This window comes from Erythrolamprus reginae, unplaced genomic scaffold (assembly GCF_031021105.1).
Source record: "Erythrolamprus reginae isolate rEryReg1 unplaced genomic scaffold, rEryReg1.hap1 H_46, whole genome shotgun sequence".
Lineage (NCBI taxonomy): Eukaryota > Metazoa > Chordata > Lepidosauria > Squamata > Dipsadidae > Erythrolamprus > Erythrolamprus reginae.
Window position 1 is genome coordinate 87,296 of NW_027248502.1, and position 24,971 is coordinate 112,266.

Sequence of the window (24,971 nt, forward strand, 5' to 3'; positions counted from 1 at the left end):
TCTTAACCGCTCCAAACTTGACTGTAAAAAATATGACTTTAACAATCGAGTTGTTGAAGCGTGGAACTCATTACCGGACTCAATAGTGTCAACTCCCAACCCCCAACACTTTTCCCTTAGACTCTCCACGATTGACCTCTCCAGCCAGAAATTTCCAAATCCTACACGGGAAGAAACCCGAATATACCAAGACCGCCATACCTGTACCCGTGAAAATCTACGAAAACATATATATATATATATATATATATATATATATATATATATATATATATATATCATATATATTCTCTCCTTATCTCTTATATCATATATATTCTCTCTCTCCCATCTACTTCTCTTCTTTTTACTTTCTATCATTATATATATTACTTAATGTCTATTCTCTTTCATATGTATTGTATATTGGACAAAGAATAAATAAATAAATAATAAATAAATATTCTGTTTCGAGTGGAGAAGTGACTTTCTTTCTCCAACTGCTGTTGCTCTGACCTCATGTCCTTCGTTTAAAAAAAAACCCCCAACCTCTCTTCCTTTGTTACTTAAGTGGCACATGGCCAGAGGTGTGAGAATGAATGGGGCAATCACTTGTTGACCAAATACCAGCCCTAATTACACGGATCATCGAAAGACGCATGGCTATTATTTTCCAATCGATGAACCAGGAAGAAAAGCCAAAAGCATTGCACACATATCACCTCGAGATCGACTTGGAAGCACCAGAGAGAAAGTTGAAGAAGGACAATGTTGGCCATAGGGATAATTTTGTTTGTTTTGCTGCTTGTTCTCCTGATTCTCTTCTTCCTGAGACAATTTTGGACCCGAAGATATTTGCCTCCTGGTCCTGTGGCTCTTCCTTTCCTCGGGACTTTGTTGGCAAATGGGATTGGGCTTCAAGGAGATGTTTTGCTTAAGGTATTTAATTTTAAATAATCAACCAGTCGGCAAAACCGTAATTTTAATTATTTTCTTTGTGGCATAATTTTATTTATTTATTTTGTCCAATACATAATACACATTGAAGAGAATATATAATTGTATAAATAAAGAAAAGAATAGAAGAAAAGATATAAAAGTATAGGGGAACATATCCGAAAGGAAGAAAAGATAAATGAGATAAGGAGAGACAATTGGACAGGGGATGGAAGGCACACTGGTGCACTTATGCATGCCCCTTACTGACCTGTAAGGCAGTGTTCTTCAACCAGTGTGCCACGGCACACTAGTGTGCCGTGAGACATGGTCAGGTGTGCCGCAAAGCTCAGAGAGAAAAAAAACAAGAGAGAGAGAAAGAAAGAAAGAGAGAGAGAGAGAAAGAGAAAAAGAAAGAACAAGAGAGAGAAAGCAAGCAAGCAAGAGAGAGAGAGAAAAAACAAGAGAGAAAGAAAGCAAGAGAGAGATAGAAAGAAAGAAAGGGAGAGAAAAAGAAAGAACGAGAGAGAGAGAGAGAAAGAAAGCAAGAGAAAGAGAAAGAGAACAAGAGAGAGAGAAAGAGAACAAGAGAGAGAAAGCAAGCAAGAGAGAGAGCAAGAGAGAGAGAGAAAGAAAGAAAGAGAGAGAGAAAGAGGGAGGGAAGGTGGGAGAGAGAAAGACAGGGAGGTAGGGAGGGAGAGAGAAAGAGAGCAAAAAAAAGGAAGGAAGGAAGAGAAAGAAAGGGATGGAGAGAGAGAGAAAAAGAGGAAGGAAGAGAAAGAGGGAGGGAGAGAGAAATAGAGCGAAAGAGAGGAAAAGAGAGAGGGAAATTTTTTTGTCCAAACTTTTTTTAGCCGCCCCCCCTCCCCACTCAATGTGCCCCATGGTTTTGTAAATGTAAAAAATGTGCCGCGGCTCAAAAAAGGTTGAAAATCATTGCCCTAAGGAACCTGGAGAGGTCAATCGTGGAGAGTCTAAGGGAAAAATGTTTGGGGTTAGGGGTTGACACTACTGAGTCAGGTAATGAGTTCCACGCTTCGACAACTCGGTTGCTAAAGTCATATTTTTCACAGTCAAGTTTGGAGCGGTTAGGGTTAATTGTGGATTTTATTATCCTAATTGATATTAACCTAAGGCAGTGTTTCTTAATTATTTTCTGTTACCCACCCACCCCCGCCCAGGAAGAAGTAAACACACACACCCAACTCTCCGCTGGGATGATTGTTTGCAATATTCAGCACATTTTCGCTGAAAAAATTCAAGCAGCTTATTAGGGTGATTGGGATGTAATGTGTATTTGGCTGTATCTATGCTGGCCTCTGCTAACATTTTTAGACACAGTAAACATACTGGTCTTTCCTCATCTCCCACCGTAGTCACATTGAAGCCAAGCGGTAAATACACTTCCTCATATTTCCTCATTTTAGCTTTTGGGAGACTTATGTTTGTCTCATTGCCTGTGTCTCTCCCTGTTAAATATTTTTCCATGGTGTCTCTTAGGCAGGGGTGGGCAATGAATTTTGCCATGGGGCCGCATGAGAAATTGGGATGGTTTTAGAGGGCCAGACTAATATAATTAACTCCGTCCTACCCAATACCGTATATTATTTGGTAGAACTGAGTTAATTATATTATAATTATAAATTATAATTATATTACATATTACATATTACATATTACATATTACATATTACATATTACATATTACATATTACATATTACATATTACATATTACATATTACATATTACATATTACATATTACATATTATATATATATAATTATATAATTATATATAATTATATATATAATTATATATTATATTATATATTTCTCCTTCCTTCCTTCCTTGTTCCCTCCCTCCATTTCTCCTTCCTTCCTTCCTTGTTCCCTCCCTCCTTTTTTCCTTCCTTCCTTGTTCCCTCCATTTCTCCTTCTTTCCTTCCTTCCTTGTTCCCTCCATTTCTCCTTCCTTTCTTCCTCCCTCCCTCCCTCCATTTCTTCTTCCTTCCTCCCTCCATTTCTCCTTCCTCCCTCCCTCCATTTCTCCTTCTTTCCTTCCTTCCTTCCTTCCTTCCTCCATTTCTCCTTCCTTCCTTGTTCCCTCCATTTCTCTTTCCTTCCTTCCTTCCTCCCTCCTTCCTTCTTCCTTCCATTTCTCCTTCCTTCCTTCCTCCCTCCCTCCATTTCTCCTTCCTTTCTTCCTCCCTTATTTCTCCTTCCTGGTTGAACCATACTCTGCAGAACCGATCACAGACAGTGGGCGGGCCACATATGGCCCCCGGGCCGCCACTTGCCCAGGTCTGCTCTTAAGGCTTTGCACTTCATGTCTCGTGCTCTGTGCTGTGTGCTATTGTTCGGTGCAAAAAACCCCAACTCCCTGTGCAAAAAAAGAGCAAATTCCCCAGGGTCATGCACCCCCACCCCCGACATCACTCCATGCCCCCCCCAGGGAAGCCCACCCCACTATATGAGAAACACTGACCTACGGCAACATTCTTGCATGATGAGGAATGGAATCAAGTGATAGTGATACAATCAAGTGATACAATATTATCAGAGAAGAAGCTACACAAGACGAGGTTAACAATTCTTAATGCTATTTTTGCAATGTTGTTACAGTGGACTCTGGCAGTAGATCATTAGATTTGTTTGTTTGTTTTTATTAATTTGTTTGTTTGTTATACTATAATATATTGTAATATATTAGCTGCACATACCCTGTTTTATTTGACTGTAACATTTCTCATTTTTGTTTCACTTCGCAGCATGTAAAACACTATGGGAATATATACTCCATGTGGCTCGGACCTTACTATGTGGTAGTACTGTCTGGATACAAAGCTGTGAAAGAAGAAATGACCAAATTCTCCGAAGAGTTTTCTGATCGACCAGATGATCCTTTCTTGACTGCTTTAGGAAAAGGAAAAGGTAGGTGCAAATTGTAAATAGTTGTATCTCAATAACCATCGCACTATTATAATTTGTGGTGATATTATTTGTTAGCATTCGACACTGGGCTTATAACCAATGTGGAATACCAAACTTAAAACAGAGTATATGTGGCAGTGGTGGTTATTCAGCCAATAATCAGTAAACGGTCAGCTACATACATATCCAGGTAAAGCAAACATACATACAGCACTAACCATTAATATTACCCACAGTTTTTATTTATTTATTTATTCATTCATTCATTCATTCATTTATTTATTTATTGGATTTGTATGCCGCCCCTCTCCGCAGACTCGGGGCGGCTAACAACAGTAATAAAACAGTATATAACAATAATCCAATACTAAAAACAGTTAAAAACCCATTATATAAAAACTCTATACAACACTATAAGTGTAATACATAGATAGTGATGGGCGAACCGAACTTGCACAATTCTGGCCTGTACCGAATTTTGCGGTGTTCGGTATGCCGAACACGAACCCGAAATTTTTTGAAACTTCAGGCAAAGTTTGGGGTTGCGTTCGGCGTTCAGAGCTTTGACGTCACCGGCAGGTTGCTAAGGACACCAAGGTGATCACTTCCTGGATTCCATGGAAACTCCGCCCCCCGGAATCTCTTTGTGGGAGGGATTCCCCAGCTCCTTCAAAGAGAGGTCTTCAATTAAAAATAAACATTGTTATTTTTACGAGAAAAAGGACGCCGCAGCAGCACTGCAAGCAAAGGGCGGTCCTTTCACATAAAAATAAAAAAAATATTTTTACAAAAAAAGAGGGCAGAAAAAAGAGGAGAAAAGTATGTAGGAATAATGGAGAGTGGGGTGGGGAGAATGGAGGGCCAATACACCTAAAGGGACTAATTTTATATTGACCATTTAAATATATGATTGATTTACCTTCATTGATGACCTGTCCATCCTGGAAACTACTTCCATTTGTTTTACAAATTCAAACGTACGTGTATGCCTTGAAATAATCCCACGTAACTAATATATTCAACAAAATATTATAGAGGGGGGGGGACCTGAACTCTTATTTCAGTTGGTTTATGAAAAGTAAATCCACAAATTAAGTTATTATTGACTAGAGAAATTAACCATTGCTTGTGATTTGATATTTCCACCTGAAATCAAGAGAGATGCCTGGCCCACAACTAGACCTAAGCATATTTTAACATGAATGTTATAAGGAATCCCTGGTCACTGTCTGCTGATGCCCACAGGAATTATCCTTTCCAATGGCCACACCTGGAAACAGCAGCGACACATTGGAATCACTTCTCTGCGGAAGCTGGGACTAGGGAAGAAAAGCATTGAGCATAAAATAGACGACATTGCTCAGACATTGGTAGATGCCTTTAGACAAACAAAAGGTAAATCATTTGGGATAATGACAATGGCTCAAGTTCCGTATCTGCAGAAATCGTTTCCATTCTGAGCGTTTTGAATAAAAACCTGTGTATTTAAATTTTATTTTTCTTCTTTTTTAAAATCATTTTTATTGCAATTGTTCAAGCAAAACAACGTGGAAGACAAACATATAAATCACACATACATAAAATATGATTCCACTAACACAGCTTTACATTATCGGAATTCTCCTTCAATTCTATATTTTCCTATCAATTTACTTATGGCTATTGTTTTATACCTAAACATTTTTAATCTTTACTTATTCATTATATACACTATTAACTATTATCCAATAATTATATACTATTATGTACATTATCTTACAACTGTTAAGATTTAAGGTTACATCTATCACATAGAATAGAATAGAATAGAATAGAACAGAATAGAATAGAATAGAATTCTTTATTGGCCAAGTGTGACTGGGCACACAAGAAATTTGTCTTTGGTGCATATGCTCTCAGTGTACATAAAAGAAAATATTCAAGTGTCAAGAATCGTGAGGTACAACACTTAATGATTATAGGAGACAAATAAGCAATGAGGAAACAATCAATATTAATAAAAACATTACGGATACAAGCAACAAGTTTCAGTCATACAGTCATTAGTGGGAGGAATGATGAGAAAAAACTAGTAGTAATAGTAATGCAGACATAGTAAATAGTTTGACAGTGTTGAGGGAATTTCAGGAAAAAACTGTTCTTGTGTCTAGTGGTCTTGATGGGCAGTGCTCTATAGCGACGTTTTGAGGGTAGGAGTTGAAACAGTTTATGTCCAGGAGGCGAGGGGTCAGTAAATATTTTCACAGACCTCTTTTTTCCCTTTCTTATCACATTTTTATGACATTTCATTCTTATCCTAATTCACACATTAATTTTCTTTTTCTTTTTTCTTTTCGAGCCAATCGTACCATCTATCCCAAATTTTATAGTACCCTGTTTCCTTTCTCTCTTTCAGATCCATGGTTAGTTTACTCATTTCTGTACATTCTACAATTAAATTAATTTTTCTATTTTTTTCTATTTTTCAAACAATTAATAATAATAATATTATTAATAATAACAACAACAACAACAGCAATGACTATTATTATTATTATTATTATTATTATTATTATTATTATTATTATTATTATTATTTAGATTGGTATGCCGCCCCTCTCCGGAGACTCGGAGTGGCTCACAACAGTGATAAACAATGTAACAAATCCAATACTTTAAAAAGACATCTAAAAACCCATATCATTAAAATATTCCAAATTTTTTTCCTTCCTCCCCTTAGAAGTTCTGTTCCCTAAACATTCATTATAAAATATCTTCATTTGCAGAACAGCCATTTGACCCTTCATTTCCGGTACTAAATGCAGTTTCTAATGTCATATGTTCTTTGAGTTTTGGACGTCAGTTTGCTGCTGAAGATGAAACCTTCCAGAAGTTAATTCAAGCCCTTGATACTATTGTGAAATTCACTGGTGGCTTTTTCCATATGGTGAGTCATTTCTGTAGACAAGAGAGACAAAACTCCCTTCAAACATGTATTTCCATCCCCATTTTCATGGTCGTGTAAGGCAGTGTTTCCCAACCTTGGCCACTAACAAATGTCCCAAAAATCCCAAGGGTTGTAAATAATGTCTCCGAACTGGGCTGAAGTAAGTTGTACTCACTATTTTTGCAATAGCTACAGTCTTTCATAAAGCAATTTTCCAAAGACTGGGTTTCTCCAAGAAAGCAGGGGTGTTGGTTTAGAGGAAACTCTGGATCTGTTTCTCTTTCTCTGTTAAACCATGAACGATAACTCCTGCAAATAACACTCCCACAAACCTTCCCTTTTTAATGCACGCTGCAGAGTTTTCTATTACTCACAGCGGTGATCCAGATCCCCTCCAGAGTCTGTGCAACTGCTCCTGTCTCTCCCTAATCCTTCGCACACGCACATTCAGGATTGGATCATTAATCACTCCCTCTTCATCCAACTCAGACAAGGCCCTAATTGGGGTCCCATAAGCATTGCAGCGGCCTCCACCTCTATCTCTCCCAAAACTTCCCCCTCACTGTCTGAATCCTCCGATAGCCACACAGGTTTCTGATGCTCGGACGGACCCGGCTCCTCTGGTTCAAAATCCATTATCAGAGGCATAGTTCCCTCTAAGCTGAGCAGTGAGCAATCGCTCACTTAAAAATCATCATCAACTCAGAGTTTTCCAAACCTGCCCAGAAGCCGAGAGGGAAAGAGTGAGAGGGAAGGAGAGAGAGTGGAAGAGAGGAAGAGAGAGAAACAGAGAGAAAAAAGAGAGGAAGGAAAAGAGAAAGAAAAAGAATGGGAGTAAGGAAGAGAGAAAGAAAATCAAAATCTAGTTTGAAACTAGCTCAACTATTTAAGTGGCATTTTGATATTGATAGAGTTGCCCTATTATGAGCTCACTGTTATAGACACACAGTACAGTATTTTATTTTGAAATTCTCGGAGGCAAAACAGGGTGGGTTTTTCATTTGTTTGTTTGTTTGTTTGTTATTTCTGTGCCCCCAGTCCCGAAGGGACTGCCGCTCAGACACTATACTTTTCCGCCCACCCACCCCCCAAAAAATTAGAGGGAACACTGATCAGAGGAGCTGGCTGTGATCCAACCCCAACATATTGTTTACCATGTTTTAATCTGTTTATTTATTTATTTTGCTTGATTAATCATTGTTGTCTGTTACTCTCAGCTGCTGAGAGTCTTCCCTAATTGTTATGGGAAATAAGTAACTTTTCCTCTTCTTTTTCTATTAGGTGTATGATTTGTCCCCCGCATTAATGAACTACCTCCCAGGCCCCCACAGGAAAGCCCTGGGTTCTATAGCCTGGATCCTTTCCTTTGCAAAGCAAGAAATACAGAAACACAAGGAATCCGGCTCAGTCCACGAGCCACAAGATTTCATTGATTACTATCTTCTTGAGATGGAGAAGGTATGAGTTTATTGTACTTCAATACATGGGTAAGGGAACCAGAGAGCTACTTGTTACTGTATACTTCATGGCACCGGACCAGGATACCTACGAGACCGCCTTCTGCCGCACGGATCCCAGCGACCAGTTAGGTCCCACAGAGTTGGTCTCCTCCGGTTCCCGTCTACTAGACAATGTCGTTTGGCGGGACCCAGGGGAAGAGCCTTCTCTGTGGCGGCCCCGGCCCTCTGGAATAAGCTCCCTCCAGAGATTAGAACTGCCCCCACCCTCCTTGCCTTTCGTAAACTCCTTAAAACCCACCTCTGTCGTCAAGCATGGGGGAACTGAGATATCTCCCCCTGCCTATGCAGTTTTATGTATGGTATGTTTGTATGTATGCTTTTTTATATAATGGGTTTTTAGGTTTTTAATGTAAAATTGTTATTTTAGACTTTTATATTAGATTTGCTAATATAAACACAGAAACGCTGCATAGAATTCATTGTAAATTTCACTTTTGCATTTCAAACCTCAGAGTAAGAATGACCCCAACTCTACCTACGATGAAGAAAACCTGTGTCAGTGTATTTTCGATTTTTTTGGTGCTGGAACAGACACATCCTTTGTTTCTATGAAGTGGGCACTGATCCTGTTGGCAACTTATCCTGATATCCAAGGTGAGAGAGAAATCTGGACCGTGGGAACCAGGGCCACTCTCAGGGTCTAAAACACACAGGAATCATTGAGAATTATTTGAAATATCAATGGTTATTGAATGATAAAGAGCACTGGTCTCCAAACAGTTCTGTGATACTTAGCTTGCAGCTGTGATTGCAATTCACGGTCCTTCTTCTTTCACAAAGTGACGCAAACTTTGCTCTGGTTTAGTTTCAAAGCGGGGAAAAATCAGCACACAAAAAGTCAAAGTCAGGAAAGCAGTCATGAAACACAACGATCAGATAATCCTCCACAATGGCCAAACCCACAGGCTGCTCTTTATAGCAGCCTCACTAATGACCACAGCCCCACCCAACCACAGGTGGCCTCATTTTCTTTGATAATAATCTCAGTTGTTGTTGCCTATGCATCGCTCTCCGCATGCGTGGCTGTATCATTAACTCTTGTTCTGAATCCAAGGAGGAGCTAGATAATTGATCTCCTTCTGAGCTGTCTGCCACACTCTCTTCCTCCCTGTCACTCATGTCTTCTTGGTCAGAGGAGCCTTCATCAGCAGATTCCACCAGGGGCAAAACAGGCCTGCAGCATGTGGATGTCTCCCCCACATCCACAGTCCTTGGGGCAGGAGCTGGGCCAGAGCTAACCACAACACCAACAATACCATACCTGACAAAACAAACAAATAAAATAATACATTTTTAAACAGTACATGACACTCAAGAGGAGAATGGGATTACATTTAATGCCTAAAAGGCAGTACTACAGTACTGCTGAGGAGTAATATTAGGAAATAAATAAGTGAACCACAATACTGAACTAAAACTTCGGTTTCCATCACTTTTTTCCTAGAGAAAATCAAGAAGGAGATTGAAGATGTGTTTGGCTTCTCAAGGTCAATATCCTACCAGGATCGGAAGAATCTGCCTTATACCAATGCTGTGATTCATGAAATGCAACGTTTTAAATATGCCTTGCTATTTGGGGTCCCCAGGCAGAGTAAACAGGACGTGAAGATGAGGGGATACCATATTCCAAAGGTGAGAAACATGGTCAGGATGCATTCCAGCACTCCAACATAGAAGGAAAAGCAGAAAACAGGTAGTCCTCAACTTACGGTCACTTAAGAACTGTTCAAAGTTTCAACTAATCTTCCTGGTATGACAGCTGAGCGGCTGTCAAACACACAGACTGGAGTTTCAGAAACACCAAAATATATTGCATTGACAAATTGGCTGAGAGCTGCAATCACGGCAAAAAAATATATGTCTGTTTCCTGCCAAAAAGTCTGGGTTATCTTCAAGGCCAATAACGAATGTCCAATCCCTATCCACACCCCAAGGTTTGTAAATAATGTCTACGAACTGGGCTGAAGCAAATGTAGTTCCTCTTTTTTGCAATAGCTACAGTCTTTCAGAAAACATTTGTCCAAAGGCTGGGTTTCTCCAAGGAAGCAAGGATGTTGGTTTAGAGAAAACTCCTGATCTGTTTCTCTTTCTCTGTTAAACCACGAACAATAACTCCTGCAAAGAATATTCCCACAAAACCTCCCCTTTTATTCATGCTGCAGAATTCCCTATGACTCTCAACTGTGATCAAAATCTTCTCCTGCATCTGTGCAACTGTTCCTGTCTCCCCCTTATCCTTTGCACACATACATTCAGGATTGTATCATTATTCACCCTCTGCTCATCCAACCCAGACAAGACCCTAGCTGGGAGTTCCATGGGCAATCCAGAGACCTCCACCTCTATCTCTCCAGCTTCCACCTCTCCTTCCCCCTCACTGTCTGAATCCTCCGATAGCCACACAGGTCTCCGATGCTTGGATGGACCCAAAGATCTGGCTGTGATCCAACTACAACACAGACCCTCCACCAAACCCAGTTTCAAAGTTACAGTAATTATAGCATCCCCACAGGCATTTGCCCTTATGACCAGGGGTGGGTTCTAACTTGCCTCACTGCCAGTTCACTTTCTCCCATGCCGCATGGCTATGCGGTGTCACCACGCAATGCTGAAAAATCCATGCCTGCCCCTTACTGACCTCTTAGGAATCTGGAAATGTCAACCATGGACAGTCTAAGGGTAAAATGTTGGGGGTTAGGGGATGATACTACAGAGTCCGGTAATCAGTTCCACACTTCAACAACTCTATTACTAAAGTCGTATTTTCTACAGTCACATTTGGAGCGGTTAATATTGAGCTTGAATCTATTATGTGCTCTTGTGTTGTTGTGGTTGAAGCTGAAGTAGTCGTTGACAGGCAGGACATTGCAGCATATAATCTTGTGGGCAATACTTAGATCATGTTTAAGGCGTCTTAGTTCTAAGCTTTCTAGGCCCAGGATTGAAAGTCTAGTTTCATATGGTATTCTGTTACGGGAGGAGGAATGCAGGGCTCTTCTGGTGAAGTATCTCTGTTTTTTAGACAGCTATGTATCCATAAAGGCAAACTATGAGCAAATGTTTCATTAATATTTTTTACACTTTTCTGTCTGTTTCCTTTATTAAACTGCTCTGCCTACTTATCTCTTTTTCTTCTTCCTTTAACAGGGGACTTTTATTGTCCCAGACTTGCGTTCTGTTCTTCAAGATCCTGAACAATGGGAGAAACCTAAAGAATTCTACCCAAATCACTTTTTAGACAAGGATGGGAAGTTCGTTGAACGGGAAGAGTTTCTGTCATTTGGAACAGGTAAATCCAAGAGTCCAAAACAGCTGATAAGAAACAAACACCCTCATCCCTGAGTTGTTCTGAGGTTATCAACATCTGAATAAACAACCCAGCATTCATAATTCCCTCTAGTTTCAAAAGTAAGGGTCCAAAATTCTCCTTAGACCAGAGGTGTCAAAGTTGCGGTCCGCAGGCCGGATGTGTCCCACACTGGCCACCCCCAGTTTAGTGAAAAGGGGGGGAATCACAATACATCATGTGACAATAATGTGACAGTGCGAGTTTGACCCCCCAGCCTTAAACAATAAATTGTAATGTACAAAGAAATACAGTGGTATCTCTACTTACGAACTTAATTCATTCCATGACCAGGTTCTTAAATAGAAAAGTTTGTAAGACGAAGCAATCTTTCCCATAGGAATCAATGTAAAAGTAAATAATGTGTGCGATTGGGAAAACCACAGGGAGGGTGGAGGCCCTGTTTCCTCCCAGGAGATTCCTAGAGAGGCCCCATGGAGGCTTCTCCCTGCCTTTTCCGGCCTTGTTTCCTCTCAGGAGATTCCTAGAGAGGCCCCACAGAGACTTCTCCCTCCCTTTTCTGGTTACAGTTTCGAAGGCTCGGGTTTATAACTGGAAAATGGTTCTTGAGAAGAGGCAAAAAAAAATCTTTAACCTCCTGTTCTTATCTAGGAAAGTTCGTAAGTAGAGGCATTTGTAGGTAGAGGTACCACTGTACTAGTTTTATTAATTAATTAATTCTACTAGCTTCTTACTCATGGAACTGGGCCACTGAGTTCTTTATTTATTTTTACTTTATTTATTTTGTAGATTGTTGGATAAATGTGCAAGTATAAACATGGACATGACAAGGAATGAGTACAAATAAATGGAGAGAGTAGAATAGGAAAAGTAGGCAGCTGGTGTGCTTATGCAGATCCCCTGTATGGACCTCTTAGGAATGGGGTGAGGTCCACGATAGACAGTTTAAGGTTAAAGCTATGAAGGTTAGAGGATGTAACAACAGAGTTAGGTAGAGCATTCCAGGCATTGAGCATTCTGTTGTGGAGTCATATTTCCTGCAATTGAGATTGGAGCAGTTTACGTTGAGTTTGTATCTATTATTTGCCGGAGTATTGTTGAGGTTGAAGCTGAAGTAGTCATTGACAGGTAGGATATGATAGCAGACAATTTTGGGTACTATTCTTATGTCAGATCATAAGCGGCATAGTTCCAGGTTGTCCAAGCCCAAAATTTTGAGCCTGGTGGCATTGTAAGCAGAGGAGTGGAGAATTCTTCCCATGAAATGCCTCTGAACCCGCTCAATTGTATTAATGCCCAATATGCAGTGTGGATTTCAGACAAATGAGCTGTATTCAAGAATTGGACTGGCAAAGGTTTTGTATGCCCTAGTTTGCACTACAATATTACCAAAGAAAAAGCTTCACAAGATTAGGTTAATAACTCTTAATGCCTTTTTTTGGCAATGCTGTTACAATGAGCTCTGGGGCTTAGATCATTTGAGATGAGTACTCCTAGGTCCTTGACAGAGTGAGGGTCATCTACAAGGACGTATCCACCCAACTTGTATTTAGTGTTCTGATTTCCATTGCCAATATGTAGGACAGAACATTTGTTAGTTGTTAGTCAACGTCACTTTGTAGGGCAATAGCATTGCCAATGGTGTTAAATAGTTTTACATCATCAGCGAAGAGGACGCAGCTATTTATAATATGATTGCAAAGGTCATTTATGCAAAGCAGAAAGAGTGTGGGTCCTAAAATGTTGCCATGGGGACACAGCTATTAATTGGTGCTGGTTTGATAAGATGCTTCCTATTTTGACTGCTTGTTGTCTGTTCGATAGAAACACAGCGATCCACTTGAGCAGTGATCCAGAAATACCATAAGAGTTTAGTTTTAACAGCAGTTTGTCATGTACCACTGAATCAAAGGCTTTGCAGAAGTTATATAAATTGTGTCTATTGCTTTACCTTGGTCAAATTGTGTGGTCCAAATGTTTCTGCAGTGTAGGAATTGTAGATTACAGGATAATTTTTTCCTGAAACCAAACTGCTTCTTAGAAGTGGAGGGCAATGGATTGGTTAATAATTGATTCCATGACTTTACAGGTGACTTTACAGGAGATTGGTGTGTAATTTTCTACTAGGCTATATATTATAGCGCCAAATGCATTAAGCTCCACCATTTTAATGACTGCAGAATTTCTTCCACTCCTGTCTGCTACTTCATGTATACCAATGAATCCTTCTCCACTGATGGTATGGATAGAAAAGGGCATTTATTTGTTTGTTTAGTTAGTTAGTTAGTTAGTTAGTTAGTTAGTTAGTTAGTTAGTTAGTCCGATACACAATGAGGATTTTAGTGGGTATACATGGTAAAATACATGATGAAGGTTATAGAGGAGATACTCATAGTAAAATATATCTAAGAAATAATAGAAAAGAAGGTATAGGAATAGAACGTATCAATGAAAGAATAGAAGGAGAGATATAGGAATAGAAGAAAGGTATAGGAGATATAGGAGAGCAATAGGACAGGGGACGGAAGGCACTCTAGTGCATTTGTACTCGCCCCTTACTGACCTCTTAGGAATCTGGATAGGTCAACCGTGGATAATCTAAGGGTAAAGTGTTGGGGGTTTGGGGATGACACTATGGAGTCCGGTAATTAGTTCCACGCTTTGATAACTCGGTTACTGAAGTCATATTTTTTACAGTCATGTTTGGAGCGGTTAATATTAAGTATAAATCTGTGGTGTGCTCTTGTGTTGTTGTGGTTGAAGCTGAAGTAGTCGCCGACAGGCAGGACGTTGCAGCATATGATCTTGTGGGCAATACTTAGATCTTGTTTAAGGCGTCATAGCTCTAAACTTTCTAGGCCCAGGATTGAAAGTCTAGTCTCGTAGGGTATTCTGTTTCGAGTGGAGGAGTGAAGGGCTCTTCTGGTGAAGTATCTTTGGACATTTTCAAGGGTGTTAATGTCTCAGATGCGATATGGGTTCCAAACAGATGAGCTGTATTCGAGGATGGGTCTGGCAAAACTTTTGTACGCTCTGGTTAGTAATGTGAGATTGCCAGAGCAGAAGCTACGTAGGATTAGGTTTACAACTCTTGAAGCCTTCTTGGCTATGTTGTTGCAGTGGGCTTTGGCACTTAAATCTTTTGTTATTAGTCTACTGAGGTCCTTAACCGAGTGGTTAAACCTGGGGGAATGAAAGGAGAGGATACCACAAATGGGGTCAGCAGTGAGGTGTGACAGGATCTGCTTGCTATCTGCTGTCCCTGCCCCTCCCACAGTTCCAGAAATTCAATCACAGCTCATTGCCATTTGCATTTGTCACTGCGTCATGGTATCCACTCCTTTCATTCCTCTATAGCCAACCTGGTTATTACAGGCAGGAAGTGAAACCACTATGTTAAGAATCTGAAAGTCATCCACTCATTTACGACTCCTGCAATCTCACCTCATGGAATAGTATCCATAAAACAACCACATCCATAAATAATGTAAAGCAGAAGGTGATGGACTGCTCATTGCCACAAATACTCAAGGCGCCATGTAAAATCTGATAAAGTTAAAAGTGAAAGTCAAATGATTAAAACAGATTAACGGTTATCATTGACAAGAGACTTTTTTTCCCCCATTTCTTTAAATACTGGGAGAGAAGAGGCTAAACAGTCGGCCTTCTCCAGGTCCTGTCAACTAGACCAGTATTTCCCAACCAGTGTGCCGTGGCACACTAATGTGCCGCGAGACATGGTCAGGTGTGCCGCGAAGCTCAGAGAGAGAAAGAAAACGAGAGAGAGAGAAAGAAAGAGAGATAAAGAAAGAGCAAGAGAGAAAGAAAACAAGAGAGAAAGAAAGAAAGCAAGAGAGAGAGAGAAAGAAAGCAAGAGAGAGAGAGAGGGAGGGAAGGTGGGAGAGAGAAACACATAGAGGGAGGTAGGGAGGAAGAGAGAAAGAGAGCAAAAAAGAGGAAAGAAGGAAGAGAGAGGGATGGAGAGAGAGAGAGAGAGAGAGAAAAGAGGGAGAGAAAGAGGGAGGGAGAGAGAAATAAAGCGAAAGGGAGGAAGAGAGAGAGAGAGAACTTTTTTGTCCAAACTTTTTTTAGCCGCCCCACCGTGCCCCCCCCCCTCAATGTGCCCCATGGTATTGTAAATGTAAAAAATGTGCCGCGGCTCAAAAAAGGTTGAAAATCACTGAACTGGACAATGTTGTTTGGCGGGCCTAGGGGAAGAGCCTTCTCTGTGGGGGCTCTGGCCCTCTGGAATCAGCTCCAGGGTATGTTCTGTCCTACGTATTGGCAATGGAAATCAGAACACTAAATACAAGTTGGGTGGATACGTACAGCCCCCATCCTCCTCGCCTTCCGCAAGAGTCTGAAGACTCATTTATGCCGCCAGGCCTGGAGCTTTAAGACTCCATCCCCCTGCTGATGAATGTTATGTATGTGTGTTATTTGAGTGGGAACAATCAATTTTAACATAACTGGGCATTTTAGATTAGATTAGTCAGTTGAAATTAATTGGACACTTCTACTGTTCTGGTTTTTTTTTCTTTCATATGTTGTAAGCCGCCCTGAATCTTTGGAGAGGGGAGGCATATAAATCCAACGGATAGATAGATAGATAGATAGATAGATAGGTAGGTAGGTAGGTAGGTAGGTAGGTAGATGATAGATAGATAGGTAGGTAGGTAGGTAGGTAGGTAGATAGGTAGATAGGTAGATAGGTAGGTAGGTAGGTAGGTAGGTAGGTAAATAGGTAGATAGGTAGATAGGTAGGTAGGTAGGTAGGTAGGTAGGTAGGTAGGTAGATAGATAGATAGATAGATAGATAGATAGATAGATAGATAGATAGATAGATGATAGATAGATGATAGATAGATAGATAGATAGATAGATAGATAAATGATAGATAGATAGATAGATAGATAGATAGATTGATTGATTGATAGATAGATAGATAGATAGATAGATAGATGATAGATAGATAGATAGATAGATAGATAGATAGATGATAGATAGATGATAGGTAGATAGGTAGATAGGTAGGTAGGTAGGTAGATAGGTAGATAGGTAGATAGGTAGATAGATAGGTAGGTAGGTAGGTAGGTAGGTAGGTAGGTAGGTAGATGATAGATAGATAGGTAGGTAGGTAGGTAGATAGGTAGATAGGTAGATAGGTAGATAGGTAGATAGGTAGATAGGTAGATAGGTAGGTAGGTAGGTAGATAGGTAGATAGATAGATAGATAGGTAGGTAGGTAGGTAGGTAGATAGGTAGATAGGTAGATAGGTAGATAGGTAGATAGGTAGATAGGTAGATAGGTAGATAGGTAGATAGGTAGATAGGTAGATAGGTAGATAGGTAGATAGGTAGATAGGTAGATAGGTAGATAGGTAGATAGGTAGGTAGATAGATAGATAGATAGATAGATAGATAGATAGATAGATAGATAGATAGATAGATAGATAGATGATAGATAGATAGATGATAGATAGATAGATAGATAGATGATAGATAGATAGATAGATAGATAGATAGATTGATAGATAGATGATAGATAGATAGATAGATAGATAGATAGATAGATAGATAGATAGATAGATGATAGGTAGGTAGGTAGGTAGGTAGGTAGGTAGGTAGATAGATAGATAGATAGATAGATAGATAGATAGATAGATGATAGATAGATGATAGATAGATAGATAGATAGATAGATAGATAGATAGATAGATAGATAGATAGATAGATAGATAGGCAGGCAGGCAGGCAGGCAGGCAGGCAGGCAGGCAGGCAGGCAGGCAGGCAGGCAGGCAGGCAGGCAGGCAGGCAGGCAGGCAGGCAGGCAGGCAGGCAGATAGATAGATAGATGGGGGGATGGATGGATGGATGGACGGACGGATGGACGGACAGACGGACGGACAGACGGACGGATGGACAGACAGAGAGAAACAAACAAACAAACAAACAAACAAACCATTTTGGGGGTATGTATTACATAGCTTAGTAGCCACACAATGTTCCAGTATCAGCCAAGTTTGGGCAATGGAGAATTTTCCAGCGATTCTGGAAATTCCTTGTGTAGATTTAACCTTGGGTTTTGAAACTGGCTTCTCATGAATCTACTAGGGCAGAGATGGTGAACTTATGGCATGGGTGCCCCAGGTGGTATGCAGAGCCATATCTGGTGGCACATGAACTGTTGCCCTAGCTCAGCTCCAGTGTGCATGTGTGTGCCAGCTAGTTGATTTTTGGCTCGCACAGAGGCTCTGGGAAGACATTTTTGGCTTCCAGAGAGCCTCCAGGGGGGATGGAGAAGGGTGTTTTTACTCTTCCCTGGCTCCAGGGAAGCCTTTGGAGCCTGGGGAGGGTGAAACACGAGCCTATTGAGGCCACCAGAAGTTGGGAAACAGGCTGTTTGCTGCCTCCAGAGGGCCTCTGGGGGAGGGAACTGTTTTCCCCGTCTCCAGACATTGAATTATGGGTGTGGACACTCAGGCATAGGTGATAACATGCGCCCACGCTCTTTCAGCACCTGAGGAAAAAAAGGTTTGCCCTCACTGTACTAGGAATTATGTGCAAACACATATACACCATGTGTGGCCTTCCCAAACTCCATTTTAACTGGCAGAGGGTTGCAGGAGACTGTCACAGCCAAAAACCAAGCTTGGGAGTGCTTAAGCCACAGACACCCACGACATGAGTGATGCCAAGCTTGGCCATTCCTGATCTAGTACAAATCCCGCTTCAGTTCAATCCCCCTGAGTGGATTTCCTTTGTTTGTTTGTTTGTTTGTTTGTTTGTTTGTTTGTTTGTATGCGGCCTCTCTCCGGAGATTCGGGGTGGCTAACAGCGACAATAAAACAGTGTACAATAGTAATTTGGTATTAGAAATGATTAAAAATCCTTTAATATAAAAACCAAACATACATACATACCATGCATAGAATTGTAAAGGCCTAGGGGGAAAGAGGATCTCAGTTCTCCCATGCCTGGCAGAGGTGGATTTTAAGTTGTTTACGAAAGGCAAGGAGGGTGGGGGCAGTTCTAATCTCTGGGGGGAGTTGGTTCCAGAGGGCCGGGGCCGCCACAGAGAAGGCTCTTCCCCTGGGTCCCGCCAGGCGACATTGCTTAGTTGACGGGACCCGGAGAAGATTCACTCTGTGGGACCTAACTGGTCGCTGGGATTCGTGCGGCAGAAGGCGGTCCCGGAGATATTCTGGTCCGGTGCCATGAAGGGCTTTATAGGTCATAACCAACACTTTGAATTGTGACCGGAAACTGATCGGCAACCAATGCAGACTGTGGAGTGTTGGTGTAACATGGGCATATTTGGGGAAGCCCATGATTGCTCTCGCAGCTGCATTCTGCACGATCTGAAGTTTCCGAACACTTTTCAAAGGTAGCCCCATGTAGAGAGCGTTACAGTAGTCAAGCCTCGAGGTGATGAGGGCATGAGTGACCGTGACCAGTGACTCCCGGTCCAAGTAGGGTCGCAACTGGTGCACAAGGCGAACCTGGGCGAACGTCCCCCTCGCCACAGCTGAAAGATGTTTCTCAAATGTGAGCTGTGGATTGAGGAGGACGCCCAAGTTGTGAACCTTCTCTGAGGGGGCCAGTGATTCTCCCCCCAGGGTAATGGACTGACAGATGGAGTTGTCCTTGGGAGGTAAGATCCACAGCCACTCCGTGTTGTCTAGGTTGGGTTTGAACTTGTTGATGCTCATCCAGGCCCTAACATCCTCCAGGCACCGGTACATCACTTCCACTGCTTCGTTGGCTGGACATGGGGTGGAGATGTATAACTGGGTATACTGTGGAGAACAGATTAATAATAATAATAATAATAATAATAATAATAATAATAATAATAATAATAATAATTTATTAGACTTGTATGCCGCCCCTCTCCGAAGACTCGGGGTGACTCACAACAATAAACAATGCAATACAAATCTAATGATTAAAAACTATAACTAAAAACCCACTATCATTAAAACAATCAAAAGTATACAATCATGACCATACATAAATCTTACTAGTCAGAGAGGGGATATATTGATTACGCCATGCCTGGTGACATAAATAGGTCTTCAGAGTCTTACAGAAAGTGATCCCCTTTATATATGTTTTTTTTTTCATTTACAGGTCTACGTGTGTGTTTGGGAGCCCAGCTAGCAAGAATTGAGATCTTCACCTTTCTGACCAGCATTTTGAGGGCCTTCAGCTTCCAGTTACCTGAAGGAGTGAAGGAATTCAATGAAGAACCTGTTGTAAAAATCACAATGCCTCCACAGCCTTACAAGATACGTGCTATTCCCCACAAATTTTAAACTTACAAAAACAACACACAAAGAATTAAACTAATTACTATACACATTCAATGGGTAAATGCTTCCTTTACGCCTGTTCTCTTAATCTGAGCTTCTACCTACATTTATTCTACAGGTTACTTTATGTTCTGTCAGGCTCTCTGGTAGACTCCTCCCAAAAATTCACAGGTACAAATTTCAGACACACAAACGTTTGGAAATTCAAAACAATGTTCTTTATAATGAAAATTCACTTAACCTAAGCCCTCTTTTGGTATAGCAAAGAGCACTCATCTCCAAACAAACTGGTAATTGGTACAAGTCCCTTATCAGTTCTGTGATACTTAGCTTGCAGCTGTGAGGCAATTCACAGTCCTTCTTTCACAAAGTGACACACACTTTGCTCTGGTTTAGTTTCAAAGCGGGGGAAAATCAGCACACAAAATGTCAAAGTCAGCAAAGCAGTCACGAAACACAACGATCAGATAATCCTCCACAATGGCCAAACCCACAGGCTGCTCTTTATAGCAGCCTCACTAATGACCACAGCCCCACCCAACCACAGGTGGCCTCATTTTCTTTGATAATAATCTCTCAGTTGTTGCTGCCTATGCATCGCTCTCCGCATGCGTGGCTGTATCATTAACTCTTGTTCTGAATCCAAGGAGGAGCTAGATAATTGATCTCCTTCTGAGCTGTCTGGCCCACTCTCCTCCTCCCTGTCACTCATGTCTTCTTGGTCAGAGGAGCCTTCATCTTCAGATTCCACCGGGGGCAAAACAGACCTGCAGCATGTGGATGTCTCCCCCACATCCACAGTCCTTGGGGCAGGAGCAGGGCCAGAGCTAACCACAACACCAAGTATTTAAGAGGAGGGGTTTTGAGAATTCTCTTTGCAAGGAGTCAACATTCGAGACTTTGGAAGAGAAACAGCCTTGGATTAATTGCTGCTCAGTTATAGGGTTAAATTCTTGTGAGTGACTGTCGGCTGAGAAGCAAGAGTATGGGAGTCGTTCTCTTATCAATTTAGCCACACACTCGGGTTTTGGCAAAGGCAGAGACTTTGTTTAATGCAGCGTTTGTGAAGTAACAGACGCTTCATTAAAATAACTTGTTGCGCCTATCATGCCTTATCATACTTCTTAAAGCGATCCCTTCTTTGTAAGGCCCTTTGGTTGTGTAAATTAATGTATTGTCCTGCAGACGAACTGAGAGAGGATAAACTGTCTGACGAATTGCCAGCCCCCTCCCCTGAACTGTCTGCCAATTCTTCCTGGCTCTCTGCCACATCTTCCTGACTGTCTGCTACATCTTCCTGGCTGTCAGCCAGGCTTTCACAGTCACTGTGTGCCACGTCTCTCCCATCTGTGGGGGCAACGGCTGGCCCAGGCCCAAACACAACACAAAGAAATACTAGTTTCATTCTTTCTTTCTTTCTGTCTTTCTTTCTTTCTTTCTTTCTTTCCTTCCTTCTTTCTTTCATTCATTCATTCATTCATTTATTATATGCCATTTTAATTATTTTTACAAATAACTCAAATGAATACAGTGATCCCTCGATTTTTGCGATCTCGGTCTTCGCGAAACGCTATATCGCGATTTAAAATAAATAAATAAATTAAAACTACTCCCCGTTTTTTTTGCTATACTGTACCGTACTCTCTCTTCCTTCCACTCTTCTCTCTCTCTTTCTTCCTCTCTCACACTCTCTTCCTCCCTCTCTCATCTCTTTCGGGGGGGGCGGTGGGGGGGCGGGTGCCTACGGGGGATGGTGGCCGCCAGCACTGGACTCGGCGGTGAGAGGGGCGGTAGTGGTGAGCGAGCGGACAAGCGGTGGGCGGGCGGACGAGCGGCGGACAAGCGGCGGGCGGGCGGGCAAGCGGCGGACAAGCGGTGGGCGGGCGGACGGCGAGCTTATGTAGCGGAAGTAAAAACACCATCTGCGCATGCGCGCGGTTTTTACTTCCGCACCACTATATCGCGAAAAATCGAGTATCGCGAGGGGTCTTGGAACGTAACCCTCGCGATACTCGAGGGATCACTGTATATCCAACACACTTCCTCCTCCAGAGGTGAAATTCAGCAGTTCTGGATTGACTAATTAGTTCTGGAGAACTGATAGCAGAAATGTGAGTAGTTCGGAGAACCGGCAAATACTATTTATTTATTTTATTTATTTTATTTATTTTATTTATTTTATTTATTTTATTTATTTTATTTATTTTATTTATTTTATTCATTTTATTCATTTTATTCATTTTATTCATTTTATTCATTTTATTCATTTTATTCATTTTATTCATTTTATTCATTTTATTCATTTTATTCATTTTATTTTATTTTTATTTTATTTATTTTATTTATTTTATTTATTTTATTTATTTTATTTATTTTATTTATTTTATTTATTTTATTTATTTTATTTATTTTATCCAATACGCAATGCACATTGAAGAGAATAGATATGTAATAATATAACTAAAGAAACAAATAGAAGAAAAGATATAAAAGTATAGGTGAACAAATTTAAAAGGAAGAAAAGATAAATGAGATAAGGAGAGACAATTGGACAGGGAACGGAAGGCACACTGGTGCACACTGGTGCACTTATGCACGCCCCTTACTGACCTCTAAGGAACCTGGAGAGGTCAATCGTGGATAGTCTAAGGGAAAAAATGTTGGGGGTTAGGGGTTGACACTACTGAGTCAGGTAATGAGTTCCACGCTTCGACAACTCGATTGTTAAAGTCATATTTTTTACAGTCAAGTTTCGAGCGGTTAATATTAAATTTGAATCTGTTGCGTGCTCTTGTGTTGTTGCGACTGAAGCTGAAGTAGTCATTGACAGGTAGAACGTTGCAGCATATGATCTTGTGGGCAATACTATTTCTGGCAGGCCTTGCCTTTATCTATTCTCTGCCTCCTGAGTCCCAGCTGATTGGCAGGAAATGGGGATTTTGCAGTGTTGAATTTTACCCCTGTCTTTTTCCTATTGTCCCCGTAACAACAATATCATAAGATGAGTTGGACTGAGAGCGAATGAATGGCTGGCTTTCATATCTAAAGTGTGACTAGAACTCATCATCTCCCAGTTTCTAACCTGGTGCCTTAACCAATAGACCAAACTGTCTTTCTTATCCAGTAGAGTTTTGCAAAGACATGTGCAAGATTGTATAATTCTGTGCATGCACAAATGCAAAAAAGGGGCAAAATTTGACAAATAGAAACATAGAAACATAGAAGACTGACGGCCAGTGTTCTCTCTAAATTTTTTTGGGGGTGGGCGGAAAAGTATAGTGTCTGAGCGGCAGTCCCTTCGGGACTGGGCGGCACAGAAATAATAATAAAATTTCCCTCTCGGCTTCTGGGCACGTTTGGAAAACTCTGAGTTGATGATGATTTTTAAGTGAGCAATTGCTCACCCGCTCAGCTTAGAGGGAACTATGCTGACGGCAGAAAAAGACCTCTAGTCTGCCCTTATACTATTTCCTGTATTTTATCTTACAATGTATACTTCCCTCCTGAACCTTATTTAACCCTTTAACATATTTAAATGTTTCGATCATGTCCCCCCTTTTCCTTCTGTCCTCCAGACTCTACAGATTGAGTTCATTAAGTCTTTCCTGATACGTTTTATGCTTAAGACCTTCCACCATTCTTGTGGCCCATCTTTGGACCCGTTCAATTTTGTCAATATCTTTTTGTAGGTGAGGTCTCCAGAACTGGACACAGTATTCCAAATGGGGTCTCACCAGCGCTCTATATAAGGGGATCACAATCTCCCTCTTCCTGCTTGTTATACCTCTAGCTATGCAGCCAAGCATCCTACTTGCTTTTCCTATTGCCCGACCACACTGCTCACCCATTTTGAGACTGTCAGAAATCACTACCCCTTAAATCCTTCTCTTCTGAAGTTTTTGCTAACACAGAACTGCCAATGCAATACTCAGATTGAGGATTCCTTTTCCCCAAGTGCATTATTTTACATTTGGAAACATTAAACTGCAGCTTCCATTGCTTTGACCAATACTTTGAATTGTGATCGGAAACTGATCGGCAACCAATGCAGACTGCGGAGTGTTGGTGTGATATGGGCATATTTGGGAAAGCCCATGATTGCTCTCGCAGCTGCATTCTGCACGATCTGAAGTTTCCGAACATTTTTCAAAGGTAGCCCCATGCAGTATATAGTATCCAATTCAAAGTCTTTTTTAAATTTTGGGGTTACAGCCCAAAATACATTTTATATCGGCTGCTTCTACAAGCCACTTAAATTGCAGTTAGTCTAAAATAATGTCGCATGTGCTAACTGTACCTATCCAACAGCCCCTGCATTAGTGGTGGAATTCAACGAATTTTACTACTAGGTCTGTGAGCATGGCTTGGTGGGTGTGGCAGGGGAAGAATACTGCAAAATCTCCATTTCCTCCCGATCAGCTGGGACTCAGGAATTAGAGAATAGATATGGGTGGCGCCAGTCAGAGGTGGTATTTACTGGTTCTCCGAACAACTCAAAATTTCCACTACTGACTCTCCAGAACTGGTCAGAACCCTTTCACCTATGTTCTGCCGGTGTGTCCCAACCGCCCGTAATTACAGGATAATTAGTCCAGAAAGACACACACCACACAATAGAAGGAAAACAAAAGGTCTTTATCAACAGAAAAGCAGAAACAACTCCCTTTTTAAATGTCAAAGCGATTTTCTGGTACACACAAGGCACAGGTTAAATGCAATCCCATTTCTCACCCAGTAACTGGGAAATTGAGTCCAAATTCCAAAGTCCAGAAAGTCCACACACACAGTCTTGAACAGGGAAAAAAGCAAAACCACGATCTTGATGAACTATGAATCAGATAAACTTCCACAAGGCTAAACCAGCACACTGTTCTTTTTATCTGTAGCACTAATTACAGCAGCCCCATCCAACCACAGGTGGCCTCACTTATCTCCTGTAATAATCCTTCAGTTGTTCTCTGCTATGCATCACTCTACGCATGCCTGGATCCATCATAGGTTCTTGTTCAGAATCCAGGGATGATAAGGATGATTGATCTCCTCCTGGGCTGTCTGCC

General features: G+C 41.1%; 1 protein-coding gene across 1 annotated transcript; it reads left to right on the top strand.

The window, feature by feature from the left end:
* The first annotated feature begins 747 nt into the window (after positions 1 to 747).
* Positions 748 to 19,917, top strand: LOC139155688 (cytochrome P450 2J2-like). Its single transcript, XM_070730929.1, has 9 exons — positions 748 to 918; positions 3,684 to 3,846; positions 5,092 to 5,241; positions 6,612 to 6,772; positions 8,054 to 8,230; positions 8,745 to 8,886; positions 9,737 to 9,924; positions 11,440 to 11,581; positions 19,733 to 19,917. The coding sequence occupies exons 1-9, from the start codon at positions 748 to 750 to the stop codon at positions 19,915 to 19,917; spliced, it is 1,479 nt and encodes a 492-aa protein (XP_070587030.1).
* Positions 19,918 to 24,971: the final 5,054 nt, after the last annotated feature.

Bases quoted from the DNA above. Each gene is read 5' to 3' on its own strand.
- LOC139155688 (XM_070730929.1), top strand. From the start codon at position 748: ATGTTGGCCATAGGGATAATTTTGTTTGTTTTGCTGCTTGTTCTCCTG. The intron at 8,887-9,736 runs GTGAGAGAGAAA...CTTTTTTCCTAG, and splicing joins AACTTATCCTGATATCCAAG to AGAAAATCAAGAAGGAGATT. The intron at 9,925-11,439 runs GTGAGAAACATG...TTCCTTTAACAG, and splicing joins GGGGATACCATATTCCAAAG to GGGACTTTTATTGTCCCAGA.